We start from the raw sequence: 21,389 nt of genomic DNA on the forward strand, positions 1-21,389 counted from the left end.
AAACCTACTTTACGCACCAATGCTTAATCCATTTTTTTAAAGAACAAAGGCAAACAGGCAAACAGGCAAGAGGCTCATCTAAGAGAAGTATTCATGAGCAGCGGGACGACATTTTTGTATTGCGATAGTTCTCTCAATATCCGCAACCTTGCGCGGAACAGAACTCAGTATCGTGATAGGGATTGCTGTTGGTGCTGCTATTGGAAGTTACACAGTAACGACCCCGGTACCTAAGGGTGTACTACTGAATGACGAGAGGAATTAAAGAATGTACGTATCGTATACAAAATCTAGATGTGACGAAAATACAATTGTATAAACTTAATATTATATTTTTTTATATAATACGAACCGTAGGCATAGGAACCTATGGGACACCAAAAAAGGCCAATAATTGCAGCCCATAGACACCCATTTTTAGTGGGTGCGTTGCCGACTTTTAAATAATTTAAGGCCGTATCTCTCAATGAAGACCGGGAGCCACCGGGAGGGAAAATGCCTTGGGAAACGGACTGTGAAAGATTTCCAGCCATCAAGGTGATATTGATGAAATTTGGAATTGATATGGCTTACACGGTAAAACAAGGCAGGAGGGATCAGCCGAAACAATTCTTGAGAACACTCACCGTAGTACACTTTATAGAAAACGGAAGCTGGTATTTGGTAGCACCATCCCAGAGATGTGAGCAGAATTCCAGATGAGGTCGTACTTGAGCCTTGTACAGCCGCATAGGTTGTACCTCAGTGAAATACAGCTTAGCCCTACCCAAAACCTTTTTCTTCCAGATGACTGCGGGACTTCTTTCGATATGCCAACCCCAAGCATGCTGAGGTTGTGTGAAGTACTAAGGAGAGCGCCTTTAAATTGAGGAGCACGACAAAAGGATCTTACTTGGCAGAAAACGAACATTTAACAAGGTTGCTACTACACAGAAACTTTCTCAAGTATCTTTACAATTTGGACAACAAGTTTGTTACAGTTCTCATCGGCTTCAGATCGAGACATGGTCGGATAGCCGGAATATAATGTATCGATGATGCTGTCGTCTGCATAACAGTGAATGTTGTTGATATTCAACAGCGAGAGGCTAGAGGACACAACCCTGTGGAACACCTGCATTGATGGGTTTGGTGAAAGAAAATTTGACCTAGATTTACCACGAATGGGAACCACGGTAAGGGATATAATTTTCCATTGCTTGTCCACATCGGTGATATACTCAGCGCTGGCGTCAGGAACAGTACCTACCTAAATAGACTTGTGACCATAGGTATGCTGCATAAAATGAAGCATGTCATTCCAATTGGCCGATTTATAATGCCAGACACAACGGCATTCCGAGAGCTGCGGGGGAATTCGACACTTAATTGATATAACGGTACATAACAAGCAGTGGTCGTAGGACCCAAGTGGGGCACAGTAACCTCGTAGAAGTCTGGGTAAGAAGTCAGCATAAGCAACCGAAAAACTCCAACTGCAGGCAGTCCAAAATGGCTATTCCAGCAGTTAACGCGCCAATGACAAAGCGACTTCTAAGCCTCAACAGAACTCTCAAATCTCTCTCGAATCTCAAAACAATGATAAGGACAATTACGGGCTATTGTCTCCTTAATAAACATCATTTTGTCCTAGGTGCGGAGGCTGTCTGCCCCCTGTGCAGAGGCTGTTTCAGCGTAGATCAGTCACCCACGTAGTCCTGGAATGCGAAGGCTGCGAAGTGCCCAGACACTTATTTGCTTCTGGAAGGAACTAGACTGGCTTAGTTAGCCAGGACTTGATGTACAAAAGACCTTGTCTAATTGCCAAACTGAGTCCACCAACCTTTAACCATAACTTTTTTATGTCAAAGTCAAAATCATTTATTCATATAGGTAATAAGAGAATGTAGTGTACATGAACGTAAAAAAAAGAGATACATAATAAATGCTTTTAATTTAATATAATTTTATATTTACTGCCAGTTTTGAGAACTGGTAGTAAATGTTATCAAGAGCGTAGAACGGAATAGAAGAAATATAAATAAACTCTCCGCCACTCCTTTTAATCGCCAAGTTTTTTGTTTTACAGCATGTTCGTAAGGAGCTGCCACCGTTACACTATGTTCCCCATGTACATGTACATGTTCTTCAGTAATTAAGCAGCAGGAGACATGGTCAAATAGGAGCATGCGGCATTGCGACCTTAGCATGATTACTTTTAAGGTGATTGTGAGGAAACCTGGGTGCTTTAGACCGGTAAGTTAAAGTTACGGCACTTGTACAGGCTGCATACATCACTATTTGATAAAAAAAATGATTACGATACGATACGAACAGAAACTTTTTTTATATTAATATATTGGTTTCTTTAAAATACCGACAAAACACGTTCCAAATCCCGTACAAAAATGTATATTATTACATAGCAAACCTGCAACGAACAATGCAATATCAATTTCAATATTCAAGGAAAATTTACAAAATGAATACCTGAAAGCCGATCTCTGTCCTTCGCAAATTGTGTTGTTCAACGAAGAGGTAAGGACATAATTTGTTTTTAATGAACTCGGCTTGATCACTCTGTTCTTGTCAAATCATGCGGCTAATGAAAAGCTTCGTGATGCACCGAAACAATTTAGAAAGGGTATTTTGGTAGAAAAGATTTAATTTAGAAGAAAATTTACATTACGAATACAACCGCTAATAACAATTTAACCATATTATTTTTTTAAGTTTTGAACGTTATCACATACGACTCTAGTCTGTGACTCGCTCGTTTGATCCTGTCATTAAAATGGCGCCCTTTTCTGTTTTCAATTTAGAATTATAACACTCTAAATTGAAAATAAGTGAAAGTTTCTCGTCACTCTTGTCAATATTATTCAATAAACGTTTTTACAGCAGTTACTCGACTCGATTTTTCAATTTCATTATGAGTAAACCAACATATACACAACTATAGTAAAGCTATATGTAGCTTGACAAATGTGTCAAGCACAAAGGGCCGATTATTAAAATAGACCAAAAAGATCGAACTTATAACTATGAAACATAAATTTCTAAAGGCTCTTTATTCTGACTTGCTTCAGTACCATTGATCGCGAGTCGGTTCACGTTGAAGAGGTCACTCCAACATTTTCCAAATATATACATGGCTTTCTTTCTCCATTCGCATCCTGCTAACGCTTCTGTATCTTATATCCATCTTAGGACGCCCTTTTTTTCTTCCCTTTAGTCTTTTCCATAAAGTTGTTATTATAATTTAAAACTTACTACAAATAATATCTACAATCGTACTAATTATTTATTCACCGAAAATCTTTTCCTGATGGATATTTTCAGCGAAAACTAGACGAATCTTGAATCTTGATCAATGTGTCAAAGAGCACAAATGAGGTACAAATGAAGGCTTCGCGGCACACACACGGAGCTTCTATTGTGACGACACAATGTCTGCAATCGGGGACTGACTAGTACCGCGACCTACAGTAACAGCTTTATCGAATTTGTCGTGTTATTTCATGTTGAGATGTGGTGAGCTGCAGCCTATTTCTGGAGAACGGTGATGTTTATAGAGGCATTTAATTGTTTATACGTTTGCATATTCCACAAACGAGTGACCTCTGTTTTAAGTGGCTAAGTTTTACTTAAGTTTCTTTGGCTCCTATGTTGTAGTCTATATTATCAATTTAGTTTTGTTTTTAGAAGAATGCTCACACTAAAAAAATGTGAATGTTTTTAGAGTGAATATTGTGATAGCACTACCAAATTTCACTTTAAACGAACGTAATGTCTCTGATATTGGCAGGACATCAGAATCTCGCGTGAAGGGAAAATTTCATTAGCGTTGCACATGTTCAATTACCCAACAGTGCAGTATGCACTGAGTGCAGCTTACAGATAGCCTATTCACTGATAAATTGGCCGAGATTATACAATTTTTACAAAGGGATGGATTGCAAACACTATAATTGCCGGGTTTTTTTTATCAAGGAATGTTTGCTACCCGCAAAATCAGGAAAGCATTGTTTTAAATCTGGTTTCAACATTTAGGTTATGATTCAGAAAGAAGATTTAGTTAAGTGCGACTTCCGGAAGTCATAAATGTATTTATTTATTTTATTTATTCATTTGGGAAACAAACAGATACATCTCTAAAAGTATAAGTCAGAAAAGAAATATAAACATAACAATTAAAGCATTGGATATATCCACAAAAAGTTTCACTGATTAAAAAAAAAGATATAAAGCAAAACAAAACGTGACATGACAGAGAATAAAATATTTAAGTAGACAATACAAAGTTTATAGATCGGTAGAACGACAGATATACTAGTAGCCAAAATAAGAAGAAAGATACAAGGTTTACTACTCGAATAGTTGTTTTAACCTATTCTTAAATGAAGCAGTAGAGGAGTGCGAAAAAAGATCGATATTAGTTGTAGAATCAAAAGTAGAACCACCTGAAGAGGCTCACGGAACCCAATGTTGGTTCTGGGAGTCGGAAGGTTAAAGGTTCTGTACGAGCGTAGAGATCTGGCAGGAATATTGAATCTTATTGCGTGTTGACATACGAAAAAGACTGGACCCTTTATACTGAGGAGTAAAAGAACTACCTTTTCTCAGAACGATTTAATTTTTTATTATATAGGCTTATATAACAGTATTGTTTACAATTAAGAATATATATTCGGAATATCGTCCTTGCTCCAGTCGATCTCAATTGTTTTATTGGTTCGAGCACTCTCTTCAGCGGCAGTTGCGATCTTCGATATTGCCAATGTCTGCCAGCCGGTTACCTCTTGCGGTACTCCGTCTGTAGCAGAGTAAATCAAAATTTTATTTTCTTAACTTTAATTCTACTGTCATCTGTTTAAAAAAAAGTACCTATTTTATAATTTTACTTTTTACAGTATAGTCTCCCTGACCATTTGTTATTACTAATAGGCAAGTAGGTGAACAGCCTTCTGTACCTGACAGACTGTACTTGCCTCGCGATGTTTTCGTTCACTGAGCAAGTGGAAAGCGCATTTAGAAAGTCCATTGCCGCACAGCAAGGGCTCGAACCTACGACCTCAGAGATGTCGCACGCTACACTTGTTCAAGACTACTCAAACGTTGTAACATAACTCATTAGTTATTAAACAGTTATTGTCGCCATAAAACTAATGTGTTTTACATAAATTCCAGTCACTGGTGTCTTTACAGAACCATCTTATAAAAGCATATTAACAGTGTTCAATAGCACTTCAAATTAAATACATATTAGCACTGTCCTTATAGTTACAAAACAACACCAGCTCTAAGGGTTTGATCCTTTTGAGTCTAAGCAGCTCTGTGGTGTCCAGGAGCTGAAGCAAAGAAGCCTCTGGCATCTTCTTTAAATTGCATATGCTATAAACATGTTCTTTTTTTATAATACACAGTATTTTTTACAGCATTATCGGATCCAGAATTCATAAAATCCATTGAATTTTGTTAATTATGCTATATATACAAAATACAATACAGAATGACTCTTTAGGTTATGAGTAGGAATTACTATGATTAATAACGATTGAATATATTAATATCATAGACTACACGACTACACTGCCTCGTCCCATTTTGTATCTGCACCAGTTCGTTACTTCGACCCCAACGATTTCATGACAGAATGCAGAAGAACAAAGAAGTGCTTGTGACGGTTACGAAAAGGGAACTTGAATATTTTGGACACGTTTTACGTAACAACCAAAAATGCGAGCTCCTACAACTAATCATACAAGGCAAAGTGGCAGGTAGAAGACCTGACCGCAGACGCACATCGTGGTTTAAAAACCTAATGGTTTGATCAAACCACCAAGTCATTGTTTAGAAGCGAGAAATTAGCCAAGTTGATCGTCAACCTTCGAAAGAAAATGGCACTATAAGACGAGCCCTTTCATTTTACCCTTATACATAATTTAATATGGTTTTTAACCACACATGCTTTATACTTACAAGTGCTGCATATCAAAACTGCTGCGAAATCTCCTTATAGTATAAACTCTTATACCAATATTACTAAGGTAGCTTTTAATTGCTATATTCATTAATATAGCAATTAAAAGCTACCTTAGATGATGAGAAGATGATGAGAAGAAGATGAAGAGAAGATCTCGGACAGATACAAGCTGGTGCGACGGAAAATAATAAACAGATCATAAGAGTTATTCCTCCAACTTTGACTTTGATCCCTTTGGAGTAAAGACTCGTGGGAAGTGGGCTTTAACAAACGTTTGGAAGATAGTACTGACTCCAGAGCTGGTGCTTTCCTCGCTCAACGAATAAGTATCGCAATACAGCGTGGAACTGGTTCGAGAATAAAAGTACAGGGATCAAACTTTTTGAATTTGTTTTCATTTTCTATTTATTACAGCTACTATTATTATCCTTACATAAGCTAATAAATAATTTAGTAATATTTAATCGAGTGTTGAGAACAATAAATAATATTATCTCTTACATTGTACAACATCCAAAAAGTGTTCGACCTCTCGTGCATACGCGTCTTTGTACCGAGACGGAAATGAATAGTAGATTGGGTGACTCTTGCAACCATCTTGTTCTATCACGTAGTCTGTGGATGCTGAGGGCTTTTCGTTTCCCACCTTTATCATGCCTACAATAATTCAATTCAAGTATAAAATTACGACAAAATATATTTGTGACTTTTGGGAACCGCTTGCAAGATAACTCAAGAGTTTCGGAATCGATATAGTTTTCGAGTTTGTTAAAGGCATTCAAAAATATAACACCTTTGTCATTATAATATTAGAATAAATTTATTTTGTTATTTATGACTTATTCTATACTGCAAAAAGAAATACAACTGTTTACTAGAGTAGGCGGTTCATGGTATTTTTTGTCCCTATACTGGATTTGGATACAAGCTAATGACTACCTGAATAAATAATAAAAATTAATGGTAAGCATTTCCTCTATAAAGCTCATCCTCTCGGCAAGTATAATTAAAGAAAGTGGTGAAAAAATACACTACAAGACGTGCAATAAATCCGAAATATAATAATACAAAAAAATTCAATTAAATCCATTTAAAATAAACGTTATTTAAATCGTTATGCCCTGAAAGTGATTAGTAACTCAGAACACGACAAACACACTCGACTAGATTTTATATTAAAAAAATTATTAAATAGAGCCCTCTGGCATTGAGAGTGTTCATGGCCATATCACTTAACCCTGTTTTATATAAAAAATGATCTACTCGTTATGGTATTATGATAAACAAAAACTTTAACGATATTCTTAATGAGTGGATAGATATCCATATTTGATGTCGTTAAATTCTCTAAGAATACTTGCATCGTATGCGACAAGATACTCACAATTGTTCCATGTGCCTCGTACCAACACGAATTACCTACATAATTCGCCAATGCTTCGGGTTTTAGCTATGACACTAATTATAAGGATTTCCTCACCAAAGAGGATGTGAGTAATTTTTTTTTCTTTTTGTCTATTAATATACTTACTGAAGTTTTCTGTTTCAAATATATTGTTTATCTAACCTGTATTGTCTTTGTACATTATCTAGGTCTTTTGGTTAATAATGTGTTTATTATGTGTAAGATTATTTAATAAATAAATACAAATATATTACATCTTAATCATTTTACCTTTGTTTCCAAAAACTTCCAAGCGTTGGTCATATCCGTAGACACTGAAACGGCTGTTATCACCTATGGCTATGGCCCCCGACGGAAATGTCATGAGGAAGGCGATGTTGTCAAAGTCATCAATGGCTTTGATTTCAGGGATGAGAGCGGTGGCCGTCGCTTGGACCCTGACGGGCAGCTCGCCTAACACCCAACAGGCCATATCGAAGTCATGGACCAGACAATCGTGGAATACTCCACCTGAATACCAAATATGTTATTGAAAAAGTTACGAAGACAAATTTATTATACAAGAAAATATGACATCACAAATTACACACACATGAATTATATAAAAAAATTAAACAAGCAACTACAAAACAATAACTAAAAAGTAATAATAAATAATTAATGAAAACTTAAACCTAATTAAGAGTTGATAAACAAAGTTACGGTAAAATATATCAATATTTTTATCAAGGATGCCCTTGCGCGAGCCAAGCAATGTCTTTGGCCTATGAACCTCTGTTATCTATTATACTTCAACCCTCGCTAATAAATCTTTTGATAATGTTAACACTAATCAAATGTTTATACTAATCTCTGAAGAACTGATTTCAAAAATAATATAATTATCTTTATTCCTACATAATTATGTATTTACAGTGTATAATCGCGGATGCTTGGTGGACCCATGCAACTTCTTTAATACAAAGTGTTCCCCCGTGAGCTGTGGATTGCATGGATTCGGCGCCATCTTAAGTTCTCATGTCATATTTACACGTGTATATCCTTTCTATAACATGTTCATAAGTATCTGATTGTCCTCCTTATATGTGATGTTTGAGAGCAAAAATAAAACAAAAATCCTATCAGATATTGAAATCTAGATAGTAAAGAAAAAATGGTAGTGGATTTGGAAGTTCTTTGTTTTTCAATCAACGTATAAACACAAACCAGTCGCCATTAAACAATAGGTATGAATTTTAAATTTGATTAATAAATAATTATTTAACACTAAAGGAAGATATCACAGTATCAATCTCAACAGCGTAATATTATTGAATATTGAAAAACGTCCATTAAAACAAAAATATATATACGCATTACGAATTAGGTTTTCGCCTAAATCCAAGACGTACTTTAAGAGATAAAAATTTAATGTGATTAATTTCAAAGTGTAATAAAATAATTTAAAATTTTACCACAACTTTTGAGATACCTTTGATTTTATTTATTTAATTAGAAACTTGCACGCAACGAAAACATATACAAAATAATACCAATCATATATCCACACATGTAGGTATATAAATAAACATATTCTATGCCTGGCTAAATCGTGTAACAAACTTTTTCTGCACAAAATTCTATATCAGACAAACTAATAGTACGACAATTATCAAATTTATACACGTGTCTTTTGAAGGGCTTCTTTATTTTATTTATTATTTATTAACACTTCGTTACATTACAATATAAAAAATGAACATAATTAAATCAAAAGGAGGGCAACTGGCGGCCTTATCACTTTCGAGCGATCTCTTCCAGGCAACCACTGTGAGTAAAGGGAAAAATTTATTATATTACATAAGATCGCTATCTAGCACTATCTATGTGACAGCCTACCTATTTTAAATTAGCTGTGGATTAGATAATTACCTGAAGTTCTCAAATAGTCAATAGTCGGTAAAGGTGAGTCCCTGGCAGTCACTTTCAAAACCTGAACGTGACCAACTAGCCCCTCTCTGACCTTCATCTTCAGGTTTCTGTAGGATGGATCAAAGCGACGGTTAAAAGCCGCGAATAAGACGCGGCCTTTGGCGTTCGCTGTGTCGTAGCACTTTTTAGTTTCGGCAATGCTTTCTGCAATTGGCTTCTCACAGAACACATCTTTATTGTTTGCTATTGACTTCACAACGATCTCGTGATGGGTGAACGTAGGAGATGCTATGAAAACGGTGCTAACACTGCAATTAATATTATTGATAATGTTTTATGCCTAAATCTAACAAATACACATAATTTAACACTTAATGTTTTCACCAATGAGAAACAGTAATTTTACGGGATTAAAATGTATTTATGTCACAAATTATACCAAAAGTTTTATAATCTATGTCCAGAATACATTTTACAATAATTAGAATCAACTGATCTTTGAATTTAGTTCAGATTAAAACTTACGCTTTGTCCTTGAACACACGATCGCTGTCTTTTGATGTTAGGAAAGTGACATCAGACAGGTTCCAGAAACTTCTGAGCTCATCAAACCTTTCCTTTCGATCATCGACAATATATTTTAGTATAACACGTGGATTACGGATAATGTTACACAGATGAATGGATCCTGCCCTTCCGATACCAAAAATCGCTACCACCACGGGAGCCTTCACTCCTGGTTTGTCTGATACAAGATTTACCTTGTTCACGAAACTGAAAATTAAGTATAATATCACATTACACTTACAGTCCTATTTTATTTCCTCGCGATAGTTTCGTACGTTTAACTAGCTATCGTTAAAAGGTTTAGTTCCAACAATTCACAACATAAGTCATATTCGGAATGCAATTGTTTTGACCTTATTCCTCACTTATCATTTCGGGAATAAATTGAAACAAATCCAATTAGAAATAAAACCATTAAATAATCGGTATATATAATAAGCTATAAAATTTTTAGCTCTTGATCTTAGATTTCTGAATCTGCCATCATTTGTAATAGGCAAGTAGGTGAACAGCTTCCTGTGTTTGACACACGCCGTTGACGTTTTGGGTCTAAAGCAAGTCGGTTTCCTCGCGATGTTTTACCTATGGAAACCTACTCAAAGAAGAAAGGAAATAAAATTACTCCGTTAAGATCCAGTCAGATGCATGGTGGGTCTTTTTAGCCACTTTATAAGGAGATTCCCCTGCAAACTTCTTGGTCGCCATGTTTATTACTCTGAAACAAAGTATTAAAGTACGGATCATAATATTCATATGAAAAATCATCCAGGATTATGGGTCTTATGAATATGATTCCCGATGTCAAATCTGTTTCTTATCACTGAGAGCAAGACTATTTTACACTTCGTTCCTTGTATTTTTTATGGAATACGAGCCTACGGGAAGCCCAAAATGGCCGTCATCGCAGCCCATGGACAACCTCTTTATAATGAAGCGATCCTGACCCTGCCCTCCCAATACTGAGGTCGCCACAAATCCGTCTGGAGTATGACGTTGCAGTGTCTACGCACACTAGTGCTCTAAGGGTGAGATTCAGAAACGAGACTATAACTCCCTTTAATCAATATCCAATACCATTCCATCCTCTCCATCTTAACGCCTTGCATAAGGCAATTTCTACCAAGCACCATATCTTTTTAGAACCAGCTAAAAGTAGATATTTTCAAACTTAGGAGGAGGAGGACCTTTCCTTAAAAGGTCGGTGACACTAGCCGGGGGCGTTGCAGGTGTCCATGAACGGCGGTAATTACTTTATTCAAAGTCACTCCTGTCCCATAAAAAAACATTTTTGGCGTACGGAAGTCAGGCATAAACTAAATCACGTTTCTGAATCTTACCCTATAGCTCTTAGCTGGCCAGTCCCGCATAAAAGTCCGCGTGGCCTATTCGGCCTGTGAAATATTATAATCGATTTTACCAGAGATAATATGATTGATCTTTAGTGTCTAATAACAACGTGACTAAAGAAAACTTCATCCACGACTTTATATATCTGTAAATAATTATGATAACCTAACCTCTATATAAACGTCGTAATTTATGCATGTTTATCTGTTTGCACCTCATCTTTTAACTATCCTTACTATTAATGTCGTGATACAGTGATTAAATTCAAATTCAAAATCATTTATTCATTTAGATAACACACTTAGGAGCGTCAATAAAGAAAATACATATTACCTAAGTGACACTGAAAAAATGAAAAACGGCTTAATGTACAAAGTTGCCAATACCTTCATTGTTTTTCGAAGTAATCTCCGTTCCTCTCTACACATCGTCGCATTCGATGGAACCAGTGAGAAAATAAGTGGGCCCATTCTTCCTTAGGGGTATCTTCTATGGCATTTTCTTACGCTTTCACCGCATCTTCAGAGCTCGTAAAGCGAATACCTCGAATTTTATCTTAAGCTCTTGGGAATAAATGAAAGTCGCAGAGCGCCAAGTCAGGACTGTATGGCAGATGGCTCGTTATTTCGACACCTGCATTGTCAAATATTCAACAGTCCGTTTTGCGGAGTGCGCATTGAGTGTGCATTGTCGTGGTGAGGGAGGATCCTGCTTCGAGGGCGCTACTGTCGAATTTTTCCCAAGGCAACAGGCAAACAGCGTTTGACATACCAGTCTGCAATAATTGTTCTTTCATCTTCTAGCACAACTGTCGTGAAATGACCTTTCCGACCAAAGAATGAGGCAATCATCTTTTTTCCTTGACTTCTTTCTTTCTTTACCTTAGTTGGCCGATCCTTGAAACGAAACACCCACTGAGCTGATTGTCTTTTGGTTTCGGGTTCGTAGCAATATATCCAGCTTTCATCACCTGCGACGATGACAAACACAGCATTTGAGTCACCGCCGTTGAACTTATCTAACATTTGGCGACACCAATGAATGCGAAGGTAGTTCTGGTCGTCAGTTAAAGTATGGGGAATCCATCTGGTAAAAGCTTCCTGACGCCTAAATGTTTGTGTAATATTTTTTGAACTTGACTTATACCAATGCCTAGGCTTGAACGTATCTGCTGACAGGTCACTCTCTTATCTTCCTCTGTGATGCGTCGATGATGTCAACACAGCACTAATGTTATCTTCAGTAGTCGCTTTTAATGGACGTCTCTCATGCGGATCATCATTGAGATTGCTACGTCCACGCTTAAACTCGTTAAACCAATAGTAAATAGTGGAACGAGATGGGGTTTTATAAAAAAATGCTAATCGCAGTCTATCATAGCTTTGTTGTTGAGTAAGCCCACAATAGAATCGATCAAATCGACGAAAGTCATAATAAATCATTGACCGAAAACTTTCTAGCGTTAGGTTCATTTTCACGTGAAACAAGAGTTTTAGATTTGCCGCCAATTCACAAAAACAAATGACAAATTAATGCAATATACTAATTTAGTTTACCAAAAGGTTCTGAAATTCAAAAAAAGTTTTCATTAGCAATCTTTCTAACCGGCCAGTTCTAAAGATTTTCAGTGTTACCAACGTAAATGCTTCTAATTGGCCATAAACTCTTGACCACTCCTTTTTACCGCCAAGTTTTTTGTTTTATAACATGTTTGTAAGAAGCTGCAACCATAAGCTATAAATTAATAATAAAAAATAAATACAACGATTTGACCTCTCTATCATTAACAGAATATTAATGAGATTCGGACCGATACTGTGTGTTATTAGTCAAAGTATCATTAAACACAGTACAAAATTAACTGCAGAACTGACGAGTGCTCAAAGAAGTTGTTCCGATTAATACCTGCAGTTGAGTTTCATCATCATTTCAAATATTTCGTGCTCACGCACTTTACTCAAGTAGAAGTCTCTATCTACACCAGATGTTGCCCCAGATCTTCTGTATCTATATCATGATCATTTGTCAATCTTCGACACGCCTTGGACTTTTTGGGTTTAAAGCAAGCCGGTGTCATCACGATGTTTTCCTTCACCGTTCGAGCGAATGTTAAATGCGCACACAGAAAAAAATTGCTACCAGGGATTGAACCTACGATCTCAGGGATGAGAGTCGCACGCTGAAGCCACTAGCCTAAAACTACTCTCCAGACTGATCTACGCAGTCGAGTATTGACAAGTTTTAATTTGATACAAGAAATCTTTCCGGAAGTTACCACCTCAAAGTTTAAGTCTCCAAATTGTAATTTCAATTTTGTCCATAACTAAAATGATGGCCCTCGCGTTCTTTTTCTAACGTTCAAAGGGAATGTATCGGAGCGGAATGTTCCACGTCAGAGGTAAAAGCAAGTATTCATGTTTAATTTCGGCTCATATGAGAGCCCGTAAAAACTCTTTTATCTTAAATTCCTAAAGAATTATTTCTTTAGGAACAATATCCCAGCCTAAAATTGTACCACATGAAGTTTCTATTGTTTTTAATGTTCAATACACTAATACGTTTACATCCAAGAAGTTGGCTCTAACCAATTTCGTAATAGAAAGCTGATAATTAGTAAATATAAAAAAGTACACTGACTAGATTTAGCTGGCCTTAACTAAAAGGCCTTAAAAGGTTAAAAAAAACTATTCTTGTAGAGTGATTCACGATGGTCTCGTCTCAGACGATATTCAAGTGCACGCAGGCGTCCGGCAAGGCTGCTTACTCTCGCCACTACTTTTCCTGGTTGTTCTCGACAGGATTATGGATCGCATACATCAGAACCAGCGTTGCCGAATAGAGTGGGGATTAACCAACATCTTAGAAGATTTGGATTACGCCGATGACCTCTGTCTGCTGAGTCACACGCACCGCGACATGCAATCTAAGTTGGACGACCTGGAACGCGAGGCGGGATTTGCGGGACTCAAAATCAACACCCGGAAAACGAAAGAAATGCGTGTTGGAGTTGAGAATCGCACCCCAATGCGGATGGGTGCAGAGGACATAGAAAGCGTTCAACAATTTGTTTACCTCGGAAGCGTCGTGTCTGAAACTGGAGGTACAGAAGAGGACATCACTTGCGCATTGCCAAGGCCAGAGCAACCTTTGCACAACTTCGGCCTATATGGCAGTCACGGATGTTGACGCGTCGAATCAAGGTTAAAATATTCGGATCCAACGTCAAATCTGTGCTGCTTTATGGGTGTGAAACGTGGAAGGTCACCAAACACATCTCGCACCGACTCCAAGTCTTCGTTAACCGCTGTCTTCGCCGTATTCTAAACATCTACTGGCCTGAAAAGATCTCTAACGAGCAACTTTGGGAGCGCTGTCAAGAAACCCCGATCAGCCAGCAGATCAAGCGACGCAAATGGAATTGGACAGGCCATACACTCCGAAGGGATCTCAATCATATTCCCAAGCAGGCGCTTGATTGGAATCCGCAAGGAAAGCGGAAGCGTGGCCGTCCCAAACAAACCTGGCGCCGAACAGTTGCGGACGAGGCAAAGAGAGCCCGAAAGACTTGGAGCGAGGTGAAACACGAGGCTCAAAACCGAACGCGATGGAGACTCACTGTGGACGCCCTCTGCCCCATCTAGGGGTTATAGGACATTAAGTCAAGTAAGTACACTGACTAGATATTTTTATAATATAAAATATTATATATTTATAGAAAAAATATCGTAATTTAGTCATTTAGTGTTAGCGCCATCTAGTGTCAGAATTAGACACTACGAAACCTATTTAAATTATGTACCGTTTAATAAAGTTGTCAAGGACATAGTTTAAATAAAGTCAATAAATACCAATCTCTATCGAACTATTATATCTAAACATTTTAAAAAGGTACTTTAACACAGGTTTTATAGTAATTAAAATTTATTAAAATAAAAAAGGCTTTTAATTTATCGCAATAACTAACTAGCTACAATAATTATATTATCCTTAACATTTACAATTATTTGTTCTTGTGTCACGATATGTTTTATTAATTAATTATTTCTTACGAATAAAGTCCAAACTCGAGGTTTATATTGTAAGTACAAGTTATTTCATTTTGTCATGAAATGCCAGTCTATATGTACATATAGGCCAGAGGGGAAATACAGGGGAATGGAAACGATTCAGTCGTCTCTATTCTTCGCATTTGTTTACAAATCATTGGTCCCTGCTTAAATGTCGACATCCCATCAAGTCTATCCCGTTAGTTCTACCCTTAGGTAGATGGCGAGGGCCATGATTTGTGCAGATATATATAGTTAGGTTGAGGTTCTTCTCTGTAGTTCACATAAACTATTTTAGGTGCAATTTGCTTACCAAGATAATTGAATTCATTTACATAATTGTGGTTTCTCCTTTAAATGTAGAAGATGATTAATAAAGTTTTAGTATTGTCTTGATTTATTTCTATGTGCAATTCTCTGCTGTTATATTGTAAGAAAAGGATCATTTTTTTCATTTCCTGGGCTTTTCAAAGCGAATGTGAGTTCCCCTTACGTTTAGGCCTTCGCCATTATCACCTTAGCGATTATCAGTACGCTTTCGTCGTGGTCGTTCGGCTGGTGACTTTCTTGTATTTCTCGGGCAGCTGTCGATGGCCGGAACAAAACTAGTGTCTGAAGTCGAAACTCTACTACGTGGAGTCTCGGACTGGGGTAGACTAAACATAGTCCAATTTAACCCCAAGAAGACACAAGTTTGCTCGTTTTCCGTGAAAAAAAAACACCCTTTTATCAGTTTCGCGGTTGAGGTTTGGAGGGAAAAGCTATATTAGCCCGCAAAATGCTTGGTGTGCTCAGCAAGGCGAGACGGTACTTCACTCCGGGCCACCGCTTGCAAGTCTATAAAGCGCAAATACGGCCCCACATGGAATACTGTTCTCACTTCTGAGCGGGGGTTCCCCAGTATCAGCTCCTACCACTTGATCGTATTCAACGAAAAACGGTTCGGATCTTCAATGACCAGTCCCCTTCCGGGCAGTTTGATCCTTTGGCGTTGCGTAGAGATGTGGGATCACTCTGCATCTCCTACCGCATTTACCATGCAGAGTGTTCAGGGGAGTTGTTCGTATAAGTATCTGCAGCTGAGTTTCATCATCGGACGTCGAGGCAGAATAAAAAATTCCACCCGTATCACCTCGTCGTCCGCCGTTCCACGACTGAGCGTTTTTCAAGGCAAGTTTTGCCGCGCATCACCACTATGTGGAACCAGCTGCCCACTGAAGTATTTCCGAACCGATTCAACTTAGAGTCCTTCAAGAAATGAGCGTAGCAATTCTTAAAAAGCCGGCAACGCACAAGCGAGCCCTATGACATTGAGGGTGTCCATGCGGTATCACTTAACATCAGATGAGCCTCCTGCCCGTTTGCCCCCTGTTTAAAAGAAAAAAAATGAAGTGTGAATAGTGTTCTCTTCTTTCTACGTCTATGAGAAGCATCAACTTGAATCATCATGAATCTGCAAGTGCGAAGTGACATACTGTGAAAACTGTGACAACTGTGACAAATGACAAACATATCTAAATACTGACAGATGGACAACAACTGTAATTACGAATAACGCGAACTCTAAACGATAATTTCACAAAACCAAAGTGAAATTATAATTTAGGCTTGAATTTTGGAGGTCTAAATAATATATTACCTGATAAAGATTTATTTATTATTTTAAAGAGGTAAGATTAATATTAAACGCGTTGGTTCATCTTAACGCATCTAAAGTTTTGACAGCATGTTTTAACATGTTTTTAACTAGATTAATCTGGTTGCAAAAGTTATGTTAAAGTATCACAACTATCTATACAGGAAAACATTGAGTGTGTGTAATTAGGGATATTCTGGATAAATAAGCAAAGTTATCACATTTTAGTTAACCTGTTAAGTCTGACCAAAAGAGTCCCCAAACCGCTTGTGCCACTCTACATCACAGTTTAACTTAAAAAAACATTTTGTAACTTGTTTTTTTTTTAATTTATAAATTATTATTTTTACAAAAATTTTAGCCCTGAAAATGGCGAAACAATGGGGTCAAAAAGCTGAAGAGCTAGAAATATCCAATAAAGTTGCTGGTTTAGGACTCAATAAGAAATATGAAAAACCTGAAGATGACAGCCCAGACACAGCAAATCCAGCAGAAGCTTCTCTACTCATGAAAATCATAAGACAAGGACTTGTTGAATCTAAACAGGATATTGAAATTCAAAGAAAGGATCCAAATTCTCCTCTTTATTCAGTAAAGACATTTGAAGCATTACACTTAAAACCAAACTTATTGAAAGGTGTATATGCAATGGGCTTCAATGCTCCATCTAAAATACAAGAAACTGCTTTGCCTACATTACTAGCAGACCCTCCTCAAAATATGATAGCACAGTCTCAATCAGGAACAGGTAAAACTGCTGCTTTTGTACTGGCCATGTTAAGTAGAGTTGATCCAACCAAAAACTATCCCCAAGTACTTTGTTTGAGTCCAACCTATGAATTAGCAATACAAACTGGTGAAGTTGCTGCAAGAATGGCCAAATTCTGCCCTGAAATTAAACTTAAATATGCTGTTCGAGGTGAAGAACTACCTAAAGGTACAAAAATAACAGATCACATATTAATTGGGACTCCAGGAAAAATGTTAGATTGGGGCCTTAAATTTGCAATGTTTGACTTAACTAAGATAAAAGTTTTTGTATTGGATGAAGCAGATGTTATGATAGACCGTCAAGGACACAGAGACCAATGTGTTCGCATCCATAAATGTATTCCTTCAACATGTCAAATGATGTTCTTCTCTGCTACCTATAATAGTGCAGTAATGGAATTTGCTGAAATTATAGTTACCAATCCCATTATAATAAGACTATTAAGAGAAGAAGAATCATTAGACAATATAAAACAGTATTTTGTTAAATGCAAGAGCCCGGAGGATAAATATAGGGCTATATGCAATATTTATGGTGTCATAACTATTGGCCAAGCTATTATATTTTGTCATACAAGAAAAACAGCAAGCTGGCTCTCAGAAAAAATGTCAAGAGATGGTCATTCTGTAGCTGTGTTGTCTGGTGAGCTTACTGTTGAACAAAGAATTGCAGTATTAGACAGATTCAGAGGGGGGCTTGAAAAAGTGTTAATTACAACAAATGTATTGTCTCGTGGAATTGATATAGAACAGGTTACTCTTGTTGTCAACTTTGATATGCCAATGGATCTTAACAGAAAGGCTGATTGTGAAACTTACTTACACAGAATTGGGCGTACTGGTAGGTTTGGAAAAGCTGGAATAGCTATTAACTTGATTGAATCTTCGCAGGACATGGAAATTTGTTTAGATATTGAAGCACATTTTGGTAAAAAGATTAAATTATTAGATATTGAAGATGCAGAAGAAATTGAAAAAATTGGTGCATAATCTTACTTATTATGATTATATTTAACTCTTTGGCACCATAAATTAACTGTTGTGTATTTTTTTACTATTTGTATAATTTAACTAAGCATTAAAGGTTTCTATAAGATATTTTCATTGTAGCATAATATTCGTCAAAACAAAACTATGGAAATAAATAGGCAAGTGTTAAATATATTTAAACAATTTTTATTATGTTTAAACCATTATAATTACAATCCACATTACTCTAATAAAAATATATAAAGAAGCAAATTAAATTACATCCTTCAGCGTGATGGTGGAGCACCTCCTTCAGGATTTCCTACACCAGATATCAATACAAATATTGCAACTGGAACTATGTACATCCACTGTAAAGAATAATTCATTTTTAACAATTATTAAAACTAAACAATTCTAAAAAAATATACACAACATATGTTTTCTCTATTTGGTGATATGCAAATGTAATGAGTGTTATAAGATTTAATAGAAATCATATGACCAAAGAGTGCTGTCTAAAGTTAAATGTAATTTTAAAACATTAAGATCAAACATATTAATGATTTGCAATAATAATTTTAAAAAAACTGTGCTGGTATTATATAATGTCTTATATATTATATTTATCATTTGTTACAAAATAGTACACTTACATATCTGGACAAGAATGGTCTATTATCTTTCAAATCACCCTTTTCCCTGGCTTCTTTCTCTCTTTCCAACTTTTGAATGTAAGAGGCAGTATCTGGTCTGCAATAAAAATTGTCATAAAATGAACAATATTTGTGATAACTTAAATTAGTACAGTAAAAATACATACACAGGAGCCTGATCCACATGACGAAGGTAGAAATTGGAATTAATCTGGTATTCAGAATTTTGTTTTAATTGATTAGGTTGAGATGCATTCATGACTTGAAATGTAACTGCTATTACTTCACCATTTGGTAAAACCCATGCACTTATAACATCAGAAAGTCCATTCTCTAAGAAAGCTTTAGCTTTTACTGATGACAAAAATTCAGTCTCTTTGCTGTCTGCTGTGGTAACTAAAGTTCTTATAGTATAAAATCCATCAAACTGGGACAACTCCTAGAAAGTATAACATTCAATTAACACAATTTATGCAGACTCTATTTCTAGTCAATTTTACAATTTTTTGCTGTTTTTATGTAAAGTATAATTCACCTTCAACTCTTCTATATGATTGTTATTAAATGCAGTTTGTTCTATTATTGCAGTTCCAGCTCTAATACTCTTTAAAGATATTGTCCCGCGATTACAATATTTGTCTCCATTACAATTCAATGAATGTTCGACTTTAATATTTAGCCATCCGTCGTAATCAAGACAAGCCTAAAAAATAATTAGATTGCATAAAATACGAAAAAAGAGGTTATTTTAAAAAGGTGTGTAAGAAATAATTACCGCATGGTAAATTAAAGTAGAATAAATGCTTAACAGTAGTATCATATTGAGAACTGGATTTTAATTGAATACTAATTTCTAATATTTGTATACTAATTAGTAATAATACAGGCACGGATGTTTTAAATAAACCTCTTTTGTATAACCATTTATAATGAATGTAACTAATAATATTAAATTAAGTTACTATATTGAGTTTCTGATTAATTAATTTATTATTTGTGAAATTGTATTATGTATACTTTTATTGATTTGTAGCTTAGTTTTATTGATAAAAACCTCAATCAAAACTGACTAGAAATTTGACAACATCAAATTGAATAACAATTAACAGTCAGTGATGCAAACTCCTACAAAATCTTTCCCCTAAAATCAACTTCAAATACCCCTAAATATGGATGAAAAATCACTAAAGTATTTGTTGTACACTCGGTTTGAGAGGTTATTTTAAATAAGCATCAAAATTTCGAGCAACATAAAATTACGACCTTGAACCTTAAATATCATAGTGTTTTGGTATTTTAGTTATAGCCACGCTTAGAGTTTATATGTCGTTTAGTTTGTTGGTTGGGTTCTAGACTTAATATAAATTGTATTGTACCACTCAAGAAACCTCCTAAAATCTGCCCAAGACATCTTGATTCCCCCTAAAGTTGGGGGGGAAACCCCCAAGTTGGCATTACTAAACAGACAGTGTATAAGCTGATGATTGTAGACCTTGGACAGATTAGAGCAAGCTTGCATGCATGCAAGCGGCCATATTGCATAGGGCGAGAACGGTAGCTACTCTACATAATTTTGTGAGAGTACCAGTTACAAGCGGACAGTAGCACGAAAGCACGAAGAAAATCTTCTAAAGAAGGTCATCATGCGCCTAAAAGAAGAAGCAGAGAGGGCCAAGGGAGGTTAATCCCAGTCCATCCGCGTCGTCACTTCGCCGCGCGCCGTGTTGCACGCAGTCGCTTCAGGTATATGGTATATGGTTGGTGGACCGTTGTGCGTAAAGTCCTGGCTAACTAAGCCAGCTTAGGGCTCTGGCAGAGGGCCAGAAACACAGATGTCTTATGGGCACTTCGCAGGCTTCACGGCGCGACCTCACTGCTTCTAGGATTTCTGCACGTTAGAAAGCCACAGCCACGCAGCACGACGTGGGTGACTTATTCCTCTGCGCCGAAACAACCTTTGCTCAAGAACCTGTCTGTCGCACATAGGACAAAAAGATTATTATTAAGGAGATAGTGGCCCGTTATTGTCCCTATGATTATTTTGAGATTAGTTCTGTTGAGACTTAGTCGCTTCGTTCCTAGCGGGCTACTGCTGGCAGAGCCATTTTGGACTGCG

General features: G+C 36.6%; 3 protein-coding genes across 4 annotated transcripts; 1 reads left to right on the forward strand and 2 right to left on the reverse strand.

The window, feature by feature from the left end:
- Nucleotides 1-4,596: 4,596 nt before the first annotated feature.
- Nucleotides 4,597-11,322, reverse strand: LOC123715560 (uncharacterized oxidoreductase YrbE-like). Of its 2 annotated transcripts, none has more exons than XM_045670677.1 (7): nucleotides 11,266-11,322; nucleotides 10,471-10,563; nucleotides 9,807-10,055; nucleotides 9,282-9,589; nucleotides 7,641-7,880; nucleotides 6,467-6,622; nucleotides 4,597-4,795 (listed from the first exon to the last, which is right to left on the reverse strand). In XM_045670677.1, exons 2-7 carry the CDS (start codon nucleotides 10,551-10,553, stop codon nucleotides 4,656-4,658), a joined length of 1,176 nt encoding a protein of 391 aa, XP_045526633.1. In that variant the 5' UTR covers nucleotides 10,554-10,563; nucleotides 11,266-11,322; the 3' UTR covers nucleotides 4,597-4,655. The 2 variants fall into 2 exon arrangements, with proteins under 2 accessions (XP_045526633.1, XP_045526632.1); XM_045670676.1 differs by having other exon boundaries at nucleotides 11,186-11,313.
- A 5,450-nt stretch (nucleotides 11,323-16,772) lies between these two features.
- On the forward strand, nucleotides 16,773-19,627 carry LOC123715405 (DEAD-box helicase Dbp80). The gene is made up of 2 exons (XM_045670398.1): nucleotides 16,773-16,911; nucleotides 17,239-19,627. Exon 2 carries the CDS (start codon nucleotides 17,247-17,249, stop codon nucleotides 18,636-18,638), a length of 1,392 nt encoding a protein of 463 aa, XP_045526354.1. The 5' UTR covers nucleotides 16,773-16,911; nucleotides 17,239-17,246; the 3' UTR covers nucleotides 18,639-19,627.
- Nucleotides 18,817-20,318, reverse strand: LOC123715407 (ER membrane protein complex subunit 10). Its single transcript, XM_045670399.1, has 5 exons — nucleotides 20,049-20,318; nucleotides 19,809-19,976; nucleotides 19,441-19,712; nucleotides 19,274-19,370; nucleotides 18,817-18,988 (listed from the first exon to the last, which is right to left on the reverse strand). Exons 1-5 carry the CDS (start codon nucleotides 20,091-20,093, stop codon nucleotides 18,905-18,907), a joined length of 666 nt encoding a protein of 221 aa, XP_045526355.1. The 5' UTR covers nucleotides 20,094-20,318; the 3' UTR covers nucleotides 18,817-18,904.
- Between the last annotated feature and the right edge of the window lie 1,071 nt (nucleotides 20,319-21,389).

This window comes from Pieris brassicae, chromosome 10 (genome assembly GCF_905147105.1).
Source record: "Pieris brassicae chromosome 10, ilPieBrab1.1, whole genome shotgun sequence".
NCBI lineage: Eukaryota > Metazoa > Arthropoda > Insecta > Lepidoptera > Pieridae > Pieris > Pieris brassicae.

What these genes read in the sequence shown, in the direction of transcription:
- LOC123715560 (XM_045670677.1), bottom strand. Translation starts at nt 10,553, where the DNA reads ATGGCGACCAAGAAGTTTGCAGGGGAATCTCCTTATAAAGTGGCTAAA. An exon ending in TCTGACTGGATCTTAACGGA is followed by an intron (nt 10,056 to 10,470) that starts GTAATTTTATTT and finishes CTTAATTTTCAG; the next exon opens with TTTCGTGAACAAGGTAAATC. An exon ending in TGACTATTTGAGAACTTCAG is followed by an intron (nt 7,881 to 9,281) that starts GTAATTATCTAA and finishes TTTGGTATTCAG; the next exon opens with GTGGAGTATTCCACGATTGT.
- LOC123715405 (XM_045670398.1), top strand. Translation starts at nt 17,247, where the DNA reads ATGGCGAAACAATGGGGTCAAAAAGCTGAAGAGCTAGAAATATCCAAT.
- LOC123715407 (XM_045670399.1), bottom strand. Translation starts at nt 20,093, where the DNA reads ATGATACTACTGTTAAGCATTTATTCTACTTTAATTTACCATGCG. An exon ending in CTACTTTAATTTACCATGCG is followed by an intron (nt 19,977 to 20,048) that starts GTAATTATTTCT and finishes ATTATTTTTTAG; the next exon opens with GCTTGTCTTGATTACGACGG. An exon ending in ATCATATAGAAGAGTTGAAG is followed by an intron (nt 19,713 to 19,808) that starts GTGAATTATACT and finishes TATACTTTCTAG; the next exon opens with GAGTTGTCCCAGTTTGATGG.